Source organism: Passer domesticus, chromosome 33, assembly GCF_036417665.1.
Source record: "Passer domesticus isolate bPasDom1 chromosome 33, bPasDom1.hap1, whole genome shotgun sequence".
NCBI classification, from domain to species: Eukaryota; Metazoa; Chordata; class Aves; order Passeriformes; family Passeridae; genus Passer; species Passer domesticus.
In genome coordinates, this window is record NC_087506.1 from 196,583 (window position 1) to 213,976 (window position 17,394).

At 55.9% G+C, this 17,394-nt stretch overlaps 2 protein-coding genes across 2 annotated transcripts in view; both read left to right on the forward strand.

Annotated features, from left to right (window-relative positions):
• Window positions 1-7,438, forward strand: part of SRCAP (Snf2 related CREBBP activator protein) — a 129,183-nt gene extending 121,745 nt beyond the window's left edge. Inside the window, 1 exon segment of the mRNA XM_064401832.1 lies at window positions 6,449-7,438. Within this exon segment, the coding sequence (XP_064257902.1) occupies window positions 6,449-7,333 (885 nt within the window). The 3' untranslated portion in view covers window positions 7,334-7,438.
• A 5,492-nt stretch (window positions 7,439-12,930) lies between these two features.
• The window catches only part of RNF40 (ring finger protein 40), a 58,642-nt gene continuing 54,178 nt past the window's right edge, over window positions 12,931-17,394 (forward strand). Inside the window, exons 1-2 of the mRNA XM_064401833.1 lie at window positions 12,931-12,998; window positions 15,541-15,678. Of these exons, the coding sequence (XP_064257903.1) occupies window positions 15,547-15,678 (132 nt within the window). The 5' untranslated portion in view covers window positions 12,931-12,998; window positions 15,541-15,546. The remainder of the gene's footprint in view (window positions 12,999-15,540; window positions 15,679-17,394) is intronic.

Consider the following 17,394-nt stretch of genomic DNA (forward strand, 5'->3'; position numbering starts at 1 on the left):
TAGGAGGGTTTTGAGGGGTCCCAGAGGGATTTTAGGGGGTTTTGGAGAAGTTTCAGAGGAGCTTTGGGGGGTCCTGGGGGGCTTTTGGGGTCTTGGGGAGGTTTGGGGGGTCCTGATGGGGTTTTAGGGGGGATTTGAGGGGTCCCAGAGGGGTTTGAGGGGGTTTTGGGGGGTCCTGGGGGTCTCCTGAGGACTTTTGGGGGGGTTTTGGGGGGTCCCAGAGGGGTTTGGGGCGGGTTTGGGAGATTTTGGGTGGGGTTTTGGGGGTTTTGGGTGGGGTTTGGGGAGATCCCAGAGGGGTTTTAGGGGGTTTTGGTGGAGTCCCAATGGGGTTTTGGGGGGTCCTGGGGGGATTTTGGGGGGGATTTGAGGGGTCCCAGAGGGGTTTTGGGGACGTTTGGGGGGTCCCAAAGGGGTTTGAGGGGTCCCAGAGGGGTTTTAGGGGGTCCTGAGGAGTTTTGGGGGTCTTTTGGGGGGTCCTGAGGAGTTTTGGGGGGTCCTGGGGGGCTTTAGGGGGGTCCCAAAGGGGGTTTGGGGGGTCCTGGGGGGGTCCTGGGGGGATTTTGGGGGGTCCCAGAGGGGGTTTGGGGGGGTCCTGATGGGGTTTGGGGGGTCCCAGAGGGGTTTGGGGGGGGTCCTGGGGGGGTTTGGGGGTCCTGATGGAGTTTTAGGGGGGATTTGGGGGGTCCCAGAGGGGTTTTAGGGGGTTTTGGAGAAGTTTAAAGTGGGGTTTGGGGGGTCCTGGGGGGATTTTGGGGGGTCCTGAGGAGTTTTGGGGGGTCCTGGGAGGTTTTAGGGGGGATTTGAGGGGTCCCAGAGGGGTTTGAGGGGGTTTTTGGGGGGTCCTGGGGGTCTCCTGAGGAGTCCTGGGGGGGTTTTGGGGGGTCCCAGAGGGGTTTGGGGCGGGGTTGGGAGATTTTGGGTGGGGTTTTGGGGGTTTTGGGTGGGGTTTGGGGGGTCCCAGAGGGGTTTTAGGGGGTTTTGGAGGAGTCCCAATGGGGTTTGGGGGGTCCCAGAGGGGTTTTGGGGACGTTTGGGGGGTCCCAAAAGGGTTTTAAGGGGTCCCAGAGGGGTTTGGGGGGGTCCTGGGGGGGTTTGGGGGTCTTTTGGGGGGTCCTGAGGAGTTTTGGGGGGGTCCTGGGGGGCTTTAGGGGGGTCCCAAAGGGGGTTTGGGGGGTCCTGGGGGGATTTTGGGGGGTCCCAGAGGGGGTTTGGGGGGGTCCTGATGGGGTTTGGGGGGTCCCAGAGGGGTTTGGGGGGGGGTCCTGGGGGGGTTTGGGGGTCCTGATGGAGTTTTAGGGGGGATTTGGGGGGTCCCAGAGGGGTTTTAGGGGGTTTTGGAGGAGTTTAAAGTGGGGTTTGGGGGGTCCTGGGGGGATTTTGGGGGGTCCTGAGGAGTTTTGGGGGGTCCTGGGAGGTTTTAGGGGGGATTTGAGGGGTCCCAGAGGGGTTTGAGGGGGTTTTGGGGGGTCCTGGGGGGTTTGGGGTGGTCCCAGAGGGATTTTAGGGGGTTTCGGAGGAGTTTTGGGGGGTCCCCGAGGGGTTTGGGGGGTCCTGGGGGGATTTGGGGAGTCTTGATGGGGTTTTAGGGGGGATTTGAGGGGTCCCAGAGGGGTTTTAGGGGGTCCTGAGGAGTTTTGGGGGTCTTTTGGGGGGTCCCAAAGAGTTTGGGGGGGTCCTGGGGGGATTTTGGGGGAGTTTGGGGGGTCCTGTAGGGGTCCCACAGGGATTTTTGGGGGGCCTGGGGAGTATTCAGGGGTTTTGGGGGTGTTTGAGGGGTCCCAGAGGGGTTTTGGGGACGTTTGGGGGGTCCCAAAGGGGTTTGAGGGGTCCCAGAGGGGTTTTAGGGGGTCCTGAGGAGTTTTGGGGGTCTTTTGGGGGGTCCTGAGGAGTTTTGGGGGGTCCTGGGGGGCTTTAGAGGGGTCCCAAAGGGGGTTTGGGGGGTCCTGGGGGGGTCCTGGGGGGATTTTGGGGGGTCCCAGAGGGGGTTTGGGGGGGTCCTGATGGGGTTTGGGGGGTCCCAGAGGGGTTTGGGGGTCCTGATGGAGTTTTAGGGGGGATTTGGGGGGTCCCAGAGGGGTTTTAGGGGGTTTTGGAGGAGTTTAAAGTGGGGTTTGGGGGGTCCTGGGGGGATTTTGGGGGGTCCTGAGGAGTTTTGGGGGGTCCTGGGAGGTTTTAAGGGGGATTTGAGGGGTCCCAGAGGGGTTTGAGGGGGTTTTGGGGGGTCCTGGGGGGTTTGGGGTGGTCCCAGAGGGATTTTAGGGGGTTTTGGAGAAGTTTCGGAGGAGTTTTGGGGGGTCCCCGAGGGGTTTGGGGGGTCCTGGGGGGATTTGGGGAGTCCTGATGGGGTTTTAGGGGGGATTTGAGGGGTCCCAGAGGGGTTTTAGGGGGTCCTGAGGAGTTTTGGGGGTCTTTTGGGGGGTCCCAAAGAGTTTGGGGGGGTCCTGGGGGGATTTTGGGGGAGTTTGGGGGGTCCTGTAGGGGTCCCACAGGGATTTTTGGGGGGCCTGGGGAGTATTTGAGGGTGTTTGGGGGTCCCAGAGGGGTTTGGGGGGTGCTGGGCGAACTTGGGGTCTCCTGGGGAGGTTTTGGGGGGTCCTGGGAAGGTTTGGGGGGTGTTTGGGGGGGGGTCCCAGAGGGGTTTGGGGGGATTTTGGAGGAATCCCAGAGAGCTTTGAGGGGGTCCCTGGGGGGTTTTGGAGCATCCCAAGAATTGGGGGGGGCTGTGTTTAAATTCAGGGGGTCCCAAAATGGGTCTGGGGGTCCCCAATTGGGTCTGGGGGCTCCTTTTCAATTGGGGGAAGGTCCCAAAAATCCCAAAATGGGTCTGGGGGTGGAAGAATCCATTTGGAATTGGGGAAGGGGGAGTTAAAAAGGGTCCTGAAGCATTTTAAAAATCCCAAAAATTGGGGGGGGACATTTTGAATTCGGGGGGTCCCAATTGGGTCTGGGGGTCCCCAGTTGGGTCTGGGGGTTCCGTTTAAATTGGGAGAGGGTCCCAAAAATGGGTTTGGGGTGGAAGAATCCATTTGGAATTGTGGGAGGGGGGGAACTTAGAAGAGCTCCTGAAGGATTTAAAAAATCCCAAAAAATTGGGGGGGGTCGGGATAAATTTGGGGGGTCCCAGTTTGGGTCTGGGGGTCCCGAATTGGGTCTGGGGGCTCCTTTTCAATTGGGGGAGGGTCCCAAAAATGGGTTTAGGGTGGAAGAATCCATTTGGAATTGGGGAAGGGGGGAGTTAAAAATGCGTCCTGAAGGATTTTAAAAATCCCAAAAAATTGGGGGGGGACATTTTGAATTTGGGGGGTCCCAATTGGGTCTGGGGGTCCCTTTTGGGTCTGGGGGCTCCTTTTCAATTGGGGGAGGGTCCCAAAATGGGTCTGGGGGTGGAAGAATCCATTTGGAATTGGGGAAGGGGGGAGTTAAAAAGGTTCCTGATGGATTTTGGGGGGGGTCCCCAATTAAATTCGGGGGGTCCCAATTGGGTCTGGGGGTCCCCAGTTGGGTCTGGGGGCTCCTTTTCAATTGAGGGAGGGTCCCAAAATGGGTTTAGGGGTGGAAGAATCCATTTAGAATTGTGGGAAGGGGGAGATAAAAAGGGTCCTGAAGGATTTTAAAAATCCCAAAAAATTGGGGGGGGACATTTTGAATTTGGGGGGTCCCAGTTTGGGTCTGGGGGTCCCCAATTGGGTCTGGGGGCTCTTTTTCAATTGGGGGAGGGTCCCAAAAATGGGTTTAGGGGTGGAAGAATCCATTTGGAATTGTGGGAAGGGGGAGATAAAAAGGGTCCTGAAGGATTTTAAAAATCCCAAAAATTGGGGGGGGTCCAATTAAATTCGGGGGGTCCCAATTTGGGTCTGGGGTCCCCAATTGGGTCTGGGGGTTCCGTTTAAATTGGGGGAGGGTCCCAAAAATGGGTTTAGGGTGGAAGAATCCATTTGGAATTGGGAGAGGGGGGGAACTTAGAACAGCTCCTGAAGGATTTAAAAAATCCCAAAAAATTGGGGGGGGTCGGGATAAATTTGGGGGGTCCCAGTTTGGGTCTGGGGGTCCCGAATTGGGTCTGGGGGCTCCTTTTAAATTGGGGGAGGGTCCAAAAATGGGTTTGGGGGTGGAAGAATCCATTTAGAATTGTGGGAAGGGGGAGATAAAAAGGCTCCTGAAGGATTTTAAAAATCCCAAAAAATTGGGGGGGGACATTTTGAATTCAGGGGGTCCCAATTTGGGTCTGGGGGTCCCCAGTTGGGTCTGGGGGTTCCGTTTAAATTGGGGGAGGGTCCCAAAAATGGGTTTAGGGGTGGAAGAATCCATTTGGAATTGGGAGAGGGGGGGAACTTAGAAGAGCTCCTGAAGGATTTAAAAAATCCCAAAAAATTGGGGGGGGTCGGGATAAATTTGAGGGTCCCCAATTTGGGTCTGGGGTTCCCTTTTGGGTCTGGGGGCTCCTTTTCAATTGGGGGAGGGTCCCAAAATGGGTCTGGGGGTGGAAGAATCCATTTGGAATTGGGGAAGGGGGGAGTTAAAAAGGTTCCTGATGGATTTTGGGTCCCCAATTAAATTCGGGGGGTCCCAATTGGGTCTGGGGGTCCCCAGTTGGGTCTGGGGGCTCCTTTTCAATTGAGGGAGGGTCCCAAAATGGGTTTAGGGGTGGAAGAATCCATTTAGAATTGTGGGAAGGGGGAGATAAAAAGGGTCCTGAAGGATTTTAAAAATCCCAAAAAATTGGGAGGGGACATTTGAATTTAGAGGGTCCCAGTTTGGGTCTGGGGGTCCCCAATTGGGTCTGGGGGCTCCTTTTAAATTGAGGGAGGGTCCCAAAATGGGTTTAGGGTGGAAGAATCCATTTAGAATTGTGGGAAGGGGGAGATAAAAAGGGTCCTGAAGCATTTTAAAAATCCCAAAAATTGGAGAGGGACATTTTGAATTTGGGGGGTCCCAATTGGGTCTGGGGGTCCCCAGTTGGGTCTGGGGGTTCCGTTTAAATTGGGAGAGGGTCCCAAAAATGGGTTTGGGGTGGAAGAATCCATTTGGAATTGTGGGAGGGGGGGGAACTTAGAAGAGCTCCTGAAGGATTTAAAAAATCCCAAAAAATTGGGGGGGGTCGGGATAAATTTGGGGGGTCCCAGTTTGGGTCTGGGGGTCCCGAATTGGGTCTGGGGGCTCCTTTTAAATTGAGGGAGGGTCCCAAAATGGGTTTAGGGTGGAAGAATCCATTTAGAATTGTGGGAAGGGGGAGATAAAAAGGGTCCTGAAGCATTTTAAAAATCCCAAAAATTGGAGAGGGACATTTTGAATTTGGGGGGTCCCAATTTGGGTCTGGGGGTCCCGAATTGGGTCTGGGGGCTCCATTTAAATTGAGGGAGGGTCCCAAAATGGGTTTAGGGGTGGAAGAATCCATTTAGAATTGTGGGAAGGGGGAGATAAAAAGGGTCCTGAAGGATTTTAAAAATCCCAAAAAATTGGGGGGGGACATTTTGAATTTGGGGGACCCCAATTGGGTCTGGGGGTCCCCAATTGGGTCTGGGGGCTCCTTTTAAATTGAGGGAGGGTCCCAAAATGGGTCTGGGGGTGGAAGAATCCATTTGGAATTGGGGTAGGGGGGAAACTTAGAACAGCTCCTGAAGGATTTAAAAAATCCCAAAAAATTGGGGGGGGGTCGGGATAAATTTGTGGGGTCCCAGTTTGGGTCTGGGGGTCCCCAATTGGGTCTGGGGGCTCCTTTTCAATTGGGGGAGGGTCCAAAAATGGGTTTGGGGGTGGAAGAATCCATTTGGAATTGTGGGAAGGGGGAGATAAAAAAGGTCCTGAAGGATTTTAAAAATCCCAAAAAATTGGGGGGGGTCCAATTAAATTCGGGGGGTCCCCAATTGGGTCTGGGGTCCCCAATTGGGTCTGGGGGCTCCTTTTCAATTGGGGGAGGGTCCCAAAAATCCCAAAATGGGTCTGGGGATGGAAGAATCCATTTGAAGTTGGGGAAGGGGGAGATAAAAATGGGTCCTGAAGCATTTTAAAAATCCCAAAAAATTGGGGGGGGTCGGGATAAATTTGGGGGGGTCCCAATTTGGGTCTGGGGGTTCCGTTTAAATTGGGGGAGGGTCTCAAAAATCCCAAAATGGGTCTGGGGGTGGAAGAATCCATTTGGAATTGGGGGAGGGGGGAGTTAAAAATGGGTCCTGAAGCATTTTAAAAATCCCAAAAAATTGGGGGGGGTCCAATTAAATTCGGGGGGTCCCCAATTGGGTCTGGGGGCTCCTTTTAAATTGGGGGAGGGTCCCAAAAATGGGTTTAGGGGTGGAAGAATCCATTTGGAATTGGGGGAGGGGGGGAATTTAGAAGAGCTCCTGAAGGATTTAAAAAATCCCAAAAAATTGGGGGGGGTCGGGATAAATTTGGGGGGTCCCAATTTGGGTCTGGGGTCTCACCAGCCCCTCCCCCCCCCCCCCCCCAGGAGCAGGTGGAGGCCGCCCGCAAGGACATCGACCAGGCCAAGGGGGGCGGGGGGCGCTTCCGGCTGCCCCCGGCCCCGCCCGGCCGCCAGCACCACGAGGAGGAGGAGGAGGAGGAGGAGGAAGAGCCCGCGGGGGGCGTGGCTTCTGCAGCAGGGGGCGTGGCTTCCGCAGCAGGAGGCGTGGTTTCCGCCAGAGAGGGCGTGGCTTCTGCAGGGGGTGTGATTTCGGGAGGAGGGGGCGTGGCCTCGGGGGAGGCGGAGCCCCAGAGTGAGAGGGGGGGGTGGGGGAGGGGCCCGGAAGCCGCGCCGGGCCCGGGGGCCGGCCCGCCCCTCCCCCAACGCCGAGCGGGCGGGGACGCGCGCCTCGCAGCGGCTGCGGGCCGTGACGTCACCGCTGACGTCATCGGTGACGTCATCGGAGGGTGCCCAGCCCGCCCCGGAGGCGTCATCCCCGGCCCCGCCCCCTGTGACGTCATCGAGGTCGCCCACGCCGCCGGCGCCGTCGCCGCCCCGCCAAGCCACGCCCACCCCGGAAGCGGCGATGGCCACGCCCCCTCCGACGACGTCCCCGCCCCCTCCGCCCTCCTCCCCTCCCGCAGCCACGCCCCCTCCCCCCAAATCCCCGCCCCCTTCGCCGCCAGAAGGGGCGGGGCCGGACGAGCCACGCCCCCCCGCGGCGGTTGTGGCCCCGCCCCCCGCGGCGCCGGCGCAGCGCCGACGTGGAGATCCGGCAGAGCCAGCGCGCCGGCCCCGCCGCCAAGGTGCTGCGCACGCTGCCCGGCCGGTTGGTCACCGTCCTCGAGGCCCCGCCCCCTTCCGCCCAGCCGGGCGGGGCCTCGCGCCTCGCCCGGCGCCGCCAGCGCGAGCCACGCCCCCCCGCCGTGACGTCATCGCCGCCGCCGCCCGCGGGGGCTCCGCCCACCAAGCGGCGCCGGGGGCGGCCCCCGAAGAGGAGGGCGGGGGGGGGGAGGGGCGCGGCAGAGGAGGCGCCACGCCCCGCCGCGCCCCGCCCCCGGCGGGAGGAAGAGGCGGGGCCGCCCCACGCGGGGGGCGGGGCCGGAAAGGGGCGGGGCCGAGGAGGAGTCGCCGCCGCGGAAGAGGAGGAGGGGGCGGCCGCCCAAGATGGCGTCGCCGGAGCGGGAAGGGGGAGGGGAGGGGGAGGGGGAGGGGGAGCCCAGCCCCCGCCCGGCCTCGCCCGCCCCGCCCCGAACCACCAGGGGGCGCCCCGGCGCGCCGCTGGCCCCACCCCTTCAGAGGGAGCCGCGGAGGAGGCCACGCCCACAGGAAGATGGCGGCGAGGAGGGCGGGGCCAAGCGGAAGGAGCCCCTCCCCCCCCAGCCGGCGGTGAAGAGGAGGAGAGGGGGCGGGGCTAGCGGAGGCCCCGCCCCCGTGAGGAGGAGGCGGAGGGGGCGGGGCTCGCCCTCGGCCCCGCCCCGCCGGCTGCAGCCCCCCCGGCGCTGCGCGGCCCCCCCCCCAGCAGGGAGGGGGAGGGGCAGCCCCCCAGGACCCCCCCGCGGGGGCGGGGGCGGCGCTGAGGGGGAGGAAGGCCAAGACGTGACGGGCGCGGCAAGATGGCGGCGGCGGCGGGAAACGGGGAAGATGGCGGACGATATGCGACACAAAATGGCTGACGATGGCGTGACACAAAATGGCCGACGGTGTAATACAAGATGGCTGACGATGGTGGGATACAAAATGGCCAGTGATGGATAGATACAAAATGGCCGACAATATGCGACACAAAATGGCCGATGATGGTGGGACACAAAATGGCCGACGATGGTAGGATACAAAATGGCCACTGATATGAGATACAGAATGGCTGACGATGGTGAAATGCAAAATGGCCGACTATATGCGACACGAAATGGCTGACGATGGTAGGATACAAAATGGCCGACAACAGTGAAATCCAAAATGGCTGATGATGGAGAAATATAAAATGGCTGACGATGGTGAAATACAAAATGGACGATGATATTCGACACAAAATGGCCGACAATGGTGGGATACAAAATGGCCGACGATGATGGGGCACAAAATGGCTGACAATGGCGCAACAGGAAATGGCCGACAATGGTGGGATACAAAATGGCCAACGACAGTGAAATACAAAATGGTGGACGATGGAGAAATACAAAATGGCCGATGATGGTGAAATATAAAATGGCTGATGATAACGCAACACAAAATGGCTGACAATGGTGGGATGCAAAATGGCGAACGGTAAAATACAAAATAGCCGACGATGGCGTGACACGAAATGGCCGACGATATGCGACACAAAATGGCTGATGATGGTGAAATACAAAATGGCTGATGATGGAGGAATGTAAAATGGCCGACGATGGTGAAATAGAAAATGGCCGATGATATGCGACACAAAATGGCTGACAATGGCGCAACAGAAAATGGCCGACGATGGCGCTACACAAAATGGCCGACAGGGTAAATGCAGTATGGTTGATGGGGCACAAAATGGCCGACGGCAGCCTGGATGTGGTCATGTGATATATGGGTGATTTCAATATGGCTGACATGGTCGCTTTTGGTAGACTTCAATATGGCTGACGGGGTGACCTTTAGTGACCCCAAAATGGCTGACAGTGTGACCTTTAAATGACCCCAAAATGGCTGACAGGGTGATTCCAATATGGCCGACAAAGTTGTGCCAATATGGCCGACAAATTGACCTTCGATTGACTCCAAGATGGCTGACGGGGGAGCCCCAATATGGCGGACAGGGGCACCCCTGATCTTCCAATATGGCCGACACCGTGACCTTTGATTGACCCCAATATGGCCGACACCGTGACCTTTGATTGACCCCAATATGGCCGACACAGTGACCTTTCGGTGACCCCAAGATGGCTGACCTCACGTGTCTGTGATGTCACTTCCGGTCTCCATCTTGGATTTGGTGACATCACAGGCGGCCATCTTGAATGTGATGGCGTCACCATTGATGATGTCATAAGTGGTGGACATCTTGAAATCGATGTCAGCAGCCATCTTGTGACTCTGGCGGCCATCTTGGCTCCACCCAGCCTCCATCTTGAATCTCAATGGGACAACAAGCCCGGCGGCCATCTTGCTTCCTGGCGGCCATCTTGATGCAGTCATCACATGTCCTCAAACACGAAAACCTGGCGGCCATTTTGCTTCCTGGCAGCCATTTTGCTTCCTGGTGGCCATCTTGACTGATGAGCACATGATTCGGCAGCCGTCTTGATTTCAAGCTCAACCCGGCGGCCATCTTGATTCTCGGCAACCTTTGTGACTCCCAGCAGCCATTTTGCCTCCTTGCGGCCATCTTGACTCTGACCAACATGTGATCAGGCAGCCATCTTGACGAGGAACTGACACCAAAACCCGGCGGCCATCTTGGTTCCTGGCAGCCATCTTGCCCACCAGCTGACAGCGAAACCCGGCGGCCATCTTGACTCTCATCCAACTTTCATGTCTCCCGGTGGCCGTCTTGACTACGAGCTCACAGCAAATCCCGGCAGCCATCTTGACCACAAAAAGATGTAAAAATTTGGCAGCCATTTTGCCTCATGGCAGCCATTTTGACTCTGACCAACATGTGACCAGGCAGCCATCTTGACTACAACCTGACAGCGAAATCCGGCAGCCATCTTGACTCCTGCCAACTCCCGTGACTCCAGGCAGCCATCTTTATTCCTGGCGGCCATCTTGACTACGAGAAGATGTGAAAATTTGGCAGCCATTTTGCCTCCTGGCGGCCATCTTGACTCTGACAAACATGTGACCAGGCAGCCATCTTGACTACGAGCTGACATCAAAGCCTGGTGGCCGTCTTGGTTCCTGGTAGCCATTTTGACCACCAGCTGACAGCGAAACCCGGCAGCCATCTTGACTCTCGCCAACTCCCATGAGTCCAGGCAGCCATCTTTCTTCCCGGCAGCCATCTTGACTACGAGCAGCCCACAAAACCCGGCGGCCATCTTGCCCTCCGCCAACTCCCGTGACTCCCAGCCATCTTAAATCCTGGCGGCCATCTTGTCTCCTGGCGGCCATCTTGTTTCAGGACCGTGCCCAGCAGAGTCGGGGGGGGGTGCGGGGGGTGGGGGAGGGGCGTTTTTTTCTCCCCGTTTCCGTTCCGGGGGGGGCCGATCCCCTCCCCCCTCGTTGTAAATTTGGTTCCTTTTGAACCCGATCTATGCAAAGGTGCTTTGTGCTGGGCCGGGGGGAGGGGGTGGGGTTTTGGGGGGTGGGGGAGGGGTCTTGGAAAAGGGGGGGGTCCCCACCCCTCCCCCACCCAATCGGGGCAGAGTCGAAGCTTTTCCTGCCATGAATAAAAAGGGTTAAAAATTCCAAGTTTTGGGGACCCCCCCCAAAATTTTGGGGTGGGGGAGGGGATTTTGGGGGGGGGGGGTTGGGTTTTTTTTGGGGGGGGTCCCGGAGGAATTTTTGGGGGGGTCCCCAGGGGGTCGCAGAGAGGTTTTGGGGTTCTTTTAATTTGGGGGATTTTTGGGGGTCCCACGGACATTTTTGGGTTTTTTTTTTTAAGGATTGGGGAATTTTGGGGGGTCCCTGAAGAATTTTGGGTTTCCCTGGACATTTTGGGGGATTTTTTAAGGGATGGGGGAAATTTGGGGGATTTTGGAGGTTCCAGAAGAGTTTTGGGGGTCCCATGGACATTTTTGGGGGATTTTTTAAGGGATGGGGGGAATTTGAGGGATTTTTGGGGATCTCATGGACATTTTTGGGGATTTTTTACAGAATGGGGGAAATGTGGGGGATTTTGGGGGTCCCAGAAGAGTTTTGGGGGATTTTTGGGGGTCCCCTGAAGAATTTTGGGGGATCTTTTAAGGAATGGGAGAAATTTGGGGGATTTTGGGGGTTGCAGAAGAGTTTTGGGGGTCCCATGGACATTTTTGTTGGTTTTTTTTTAAGGATTGGGGAATTTTGGGCAGTCCCTGAAGAATTTTGGGTTTCCCTGGACATTTTGGGGGATTTTTTACAGAATGGGGGAAATTTGGGGGATTTTGGGGGTTCCAGAAGAGTTTTGGGGGTCCCATGGACATTTTTGGGGGATTTTTTAAGGATTGGGGAATTTTGGGGGTCCCTGAAGAATTTTGGGGGATTTTTTAGGGGATTGGGGGAAATTTGGGGGATTTTTGGGGGTCCCAGAGGAGTTTTGGGGATCCCATGGACATTTTTGGGGGATTTTTTTACAGAATGGGGGAAATGTGTTGGATTTTGGGGGGTCCCAGAAGAGTTTTGGGGGTCCCATGGACATTTTGGGGGATTTTTTAAGGATTGGGCAAAATTTGGGGGATTTTTGGGGGTTCCCAAAAGGGTTTTGGGGGTCCCGTGGACATTTTTGGGGGATATTTTTAGGAATTGGAGAATTTTTGGGGGTCCCTGAAAAATTTTGGGGTTTCCTTGGATATTTTTGGGGGATTTTTTAAGGAATCGGGGAAATTTGGGGGATTTTGGGGTCCCATGGACATTTTTGTGGGTTTTTTAAGGATTTGGGGGATTTTGGAGGTTCCAGAAGAATTTTGTTGGTCCCATGGACATTTTTGGGGGATTTTTTACAGAATGGGGGAAATGTGGGGGATTTTGGGGGTCCCAAAAGGGTTTTGGGGGTCCCGTGGATATTTTTGGGGGGATTTTTTAAGGAAGTTGAAATTTGGGGAATTTTTGGGGTCGTTGGGAGAATTCTGGGGGGGTCCTGAGAAGATTTGGGGAGATCTTTGGGGGTCCTAAGGGAATTTGGGGGAGTTTTAGGGGTCCTGGGGGGATTTTGGGGGAATTTTGGGGAAATTTGGGAGAATTTTGGGGGGTCCTGAAGAGGAAATTTGGGAGATTTGGGGGGAATTGAGGAATTTTGGGGGATCTTTGGGAGAATTTTGGGGGGATTTTTTAGGAAAATATTTTGGGGGGTCCTTGTGAATTTTTGGGGGGATTTGAGAGATTTTTTGGAATTTTAAGGGATTTTTTGGGGGGTTTGGGAGATCCCAAAGATATTTGGGGGAATTTTGGGGGTCCCGGATAATTTTTGGAGTCCCCAAGAGGATTTGGGGGGGTTTTTTTTGGCCTTGGGGGGTCCCCGGGGGAATTTTGGGGTTAATTTTAGGGATTTGAGGATTTTTGGGAGGTCCCAGAGGTCTTAGAAGGTCTCCAAAGGGTTTTGGAGGGTCACGAGGGGGCTCAAAAGTCGCGGAGGGTCCTCAAAAGTCTCGGGGGGTCCCCAAAAATTGCGGAGGGTCCCCAAAATTCCCAGGGGGTCCCAAAATTCCCAAAAAAGCCGTCTGTGGGCCCCACCGCCAGCATCGCCGCTTTAAGAGTCTGTCGTTACCCCTTTAAGAGCCGCGCGCCCCTCCTTTTCCCGCCCCGCCGCCGTTACCACAGCGACGTGGGCGTGGCCAAGGCAGCGCAACCAATCAGAACGCATAAGGGTGAGGGGGTTGGGGCGGGGCTAGTGATGCCCAGCCAATCAGTGTCGGCGGTGGGCGTGGCCTGCGCTTTCGCAGCGCCGCCGCGCCGCTAGGGGGTGCTGACGGCGGCTCCGGCTCCGGTGAGCTCTGAGGGGGAGGCGGGACGGGCCCTAAAAAAAACCCCCAAAAAAGCCCCAAAATCGCTGGAAATCCACCCAAAACGACCCCAAATCCCTTCGGAACCACCCCCCAAACCCCCAGGAGCCTTCCCGGGCCGCTCCGAGGCGCCGTTCCCCCCCTCGCCCCTCACGGTTCCCTCAGGCCGCCATTTTGGCGCCTCAGGCGGCGCCGAGCTCTGAAAGGGCCGAAAATCGCTGGAATTTCGCCCAAAATGCCCCAAATTCCCTCCCCTGACCCCCTCAAAGCCCCTCAGTTCCACCCGGTGACGCCCAGGTCACTTTGTCGGTTTAAAAACTCAAATTTTTACAAAATTTCTTTTCGGGAGCGATCAGATCTCTCCCGAGGCTCCCGGCAGCCCCAAATGCTCCGAAATCGCCCCAAAATCTCCACAAAAAGCGACAAAATCGCCTCAGAGTTCTCCGAAATCCTCCCAAAATCCTATAAAATATCTCAAAAAATGGTCCGAAATTTCCCCAAAAGTCCCCGAAATTTCCCCTAAAATCGCCCCAAAATGGTCCGAAATCGCCCCAGAATCCTCTGAAATCTTCTCAAAAACCCCAAAATCTTCCAAAATTCTCAGAAATTTCCCCAAATTCCCATCCTTGGACCCCCGCAATCCACAAACATTCCCAAATTTTCTTTTTTCCACCCCAAAATTCCTCAATCTTCCCCAAAACCCTCTCCCAAAATGCCCCAAAGTTGCGATTTCCCCTCAAAATCTCCTCAAAAAAATCAAAATTTGTCTCTCAAAGGCTTCCCCAGACCTTCAAACTCCACAGAAATTCCCCAAAATTCTCTTTAAAGCTCCCCACAGGCTCAGAAAAAGCTCTTAAATTTATCCAAATTTATTCAGGAACCCCCCAAATTCCCCCCAGAATCCCCCCAAATTCCCTTAGGAGCCCCCAAAACCTCTCCAAATTTCATCTAAATCTCCCAAAAAAATTCCTCAAATTCCCCCAAAACCCCACCAGGACCCCCAAAATTCCTCAAAATTCTCCCAAAATTGCCCCAAATTCCCCCCAGGCCCCCTCAAATTATCTCAATTTCCCCCCAAGACCCCCCAAAATTCCCTGAAATCCACCCAAAATCCCCCCAGATTTTTCCAGGACCCCCAAAACCTCTCAAAATCTTCTCAGGACCCCCCAAAATCCCCTTAAATCCCTCAAAAATTCCCCTAAAATCCTCTTAAATTCCCAAAAATCCCTCTCAGACCTCTCAAAATCTTCTCAGGACCCCCCAAAATTCTACAAAATTGCCCCCAAAATTCTTCCTAATTTCCCTTAAAACTCCTTCCAAAATCCCACCAATCCTTCCCAATTTTCCCCAAAATCCCCTTAAACCCCAAAAATCACCTTAAATTCTCCCAATCCTTCCAAATTTCCCCCAAAATCCTCTTAAATCCCCACAAAAATCACCTTGAATCCCCTCAAAATCCCCTTAAATCCTCTCCAAATTGCCCCAAAATCACCAAAAATCCCCCCAAAATCACTTTCAGTCCCTCCAATGCTTCCCAAATTCCCCCAAAATCCCCTTAAGTCTCTCCAAAATTCCCCCAAAATCACCCTAAATCCCTCCAAAATACCCCTAAACCCCCCAATCACCCCAAAATCACCTAAAATGCCCCCAAAATCCCCTTAAATCCCCCCAAATTGCCCCAAAATCACCTCAAACCCCCCCTAAATCTTCCTAAATCACCTTAAATCTCCCCAAATCCCTCCAAAATCACCTTAAATCCCCCCCAATCACCCCTAAATCCCCCCCAAACCCCCAAATTTCTCACCTGGGACCCCCAAAATTCTACTTAAATCCCCCCAAATTCCCTCAAAATCACCTTAAATTTCCCCCAGCACCCCAAAATCACCTAAAATGCCCCCAAAATTCCTTTAAATCCCCCCAAAATCCCCCTTAAATCCCCTTAAATCCCCCCAAAATGCCCCCAAATCTCTCACCTGTGCCCCCAACTCCTCACCTGTGCCCAGGTGCCCAGGGCGGGGATCGGGGACCCCCCAAAATCCCCTTAAATCCCCCCAAAATCCCCTTAAATCCCCGAATATCCCCTTAAATCCCCCCCAAATCCCCCTTAAATCTTCCCAAATTCCCCCAAAATCCCCTTAAAGCCCCGAATATCCCCTTAAATCCCCCCCAAATCCCCCTTAAATCTTCCCAAATTCCCCCAAAATCACCTTAAAGCCCCCCAAATCTCCTCAAAATCCCCTTAAATCCCCCAAAGTCCCCTGAAATCCCCCTTAAATCCCCCAAAATTCACTGAAATCCCCCTTAAATCCCCCAAAATTCACTGAAATTCCCCGAATGACCCCAAATCTCTCACCTGTGCCCAGGTGCCCATGGCGGGGGTCGGCGCCAAGCGGGGACCCCCCAAAATCCCCCCAAATCTCCCCAAAATCCCCTTAAATCCCCCAAAATCACCTTAAATCCCCCAAAATCCCCCCGAAATCCCCCCAAATCTCTCACCTGTGCCCCCAACCCCTCACCTGTGCCCAGGCGCCCATGGCGGGGGTCGGCGCCAAGCGGGGACCCCCCGAGGGCGGGGGGGGCCCCCCCGAAAAGAGACCCCCCCGCGAGGAGCAGCCGCCGACCACGCTGATCGAGCCCCTGCGCCTGGGGGGCATCTCCTCCACGGTGAGCACACCTGGGCACACCTGAGATACACCTGGGGGGGTAAAAACACACCTGGGGGGCACCTGGGCACACCTGAGGTACACCTGGGGGGGTAAAAACACACCTGGGGGGGTTAATGCCCCACGCTGATCGAGCCCCTGCGCCTGGGGGGCATCTCCTCCACGGTGAGCGCACCTGAGATACACCTGGGCACACCTGAGATACACCTGGGGGGGTAAAAACACACCTGGGGGGCACCTGGGATACACCTGAGCAGGGTTAAACACACCTGGGCACACCTGGGGGGCACCTGGGGGCTCCACGCTGATCGAGCCCCTGCGCCTGGGGGGCATCTCCTCCACGGTGAGCGCACCTGGGCACACCTGGGGGGCAAAAACACACCTGGGCACACCTGAGATACACCTGGGGGGGTAAAAACACACCTGGGGGGGTTAATGCCCCACGCTGATCGAGCCCCTGCGCCTGGGGGGCATCTCCTCCACGGTGAGCACACCTGGGCACACCTGGGGGGCAAAAACACACCTGGGCATACCTGGGATACACCTGGGCACACCTGGGATACACCTGGGCACACCTGAGCAGGGTTAAACACACGTGGGGGGGTTAATGCCCCACGCTGATCGAGCCCCTGCGCCTGGGGGGCATCTCCTCCATGGTGAGCGCACCTGGGGGGCACCTGGGGGGTAAAAACACACCTGGGGGGGGGTAAAAAAACACTTGGGCGGGTACAAATACACCTGGGCACACCTGAGCAGGGTTAAACACACCTGGGGGGCATCTCCTCCACGGTGAGCGCACCTGGGGGGCAAAAACACACCCGGGCACACCTGGGGGGCATCTCCTCTCAGTGAGCGCACCTGGGCACACCTGTGTGTGGAAAACACACCTGGGCACGGTCCCCTCACCTGTGCAGGAGGAGATGGACGTCAAGGCGCTGCAGTTCCGGAACAAGAAGCTGTGTCTCACCTGTGTCTCACCTATCTGTGTCTCACCTGTCAGTGTCTGACCTGTCTGTGTCTCACCTGTCTGTGTCTCACCTGTCAGTGTCTGACCTGTCTGTGTCTCACCTGTCTGTGTCTCACCTGTCTGTGTCTGACCTGTCTGTGTCTCACCTGTCTGTGTCTCACCTGTCTGTGTCTGACCTGTCTGTGTCTCACCTGTCTGTGTCTCACCTGTCTGTGTCTCACCTGTCTGTGTCTGACCTGTCTGTGTCTCACCTGTCTGTGTCTGACCTGTCTGTGTCTCACCTGTCTGTGTCTCACCTGTCTGTGTCTCACCTGTCTGTGTCTGACCTGTCTGTGTCTCACCTGTATGTGTCTGACCTGTCTGTGTCTCACCTGTCTGTGTCTGACCTGTCAGTGTCTGACCTGTCTGTGTCTCACCTGTCTGTGTCTCACCTGTCTGTGTCTCACCTGTCTGTGTCTGACCTGTCTGTGTCTCACCTGTCTGTCTCTCACCTGTCTGTGTCTGACCTGTCTGTGTCTGACCTGTCTGTGTCTCACCTGTCTGTGTCTGACCTGTCTGTGTCTGTACCTGTCTCACCTGTCTGTGTCTCACCTGTCTGTGTCTGACCTGTCTGTGTCTCACCTGTCTGTGTCTCACCTGTCTGTGTCTGACCTGTCTGTGTCTCACCTGTATGTGTCTGACCTGTCTGTGTCTCACCTGTCTGTGTCTGACCTGTCTGTGTCTGACCTGTCTGTGTCTCACCTGTCTGTG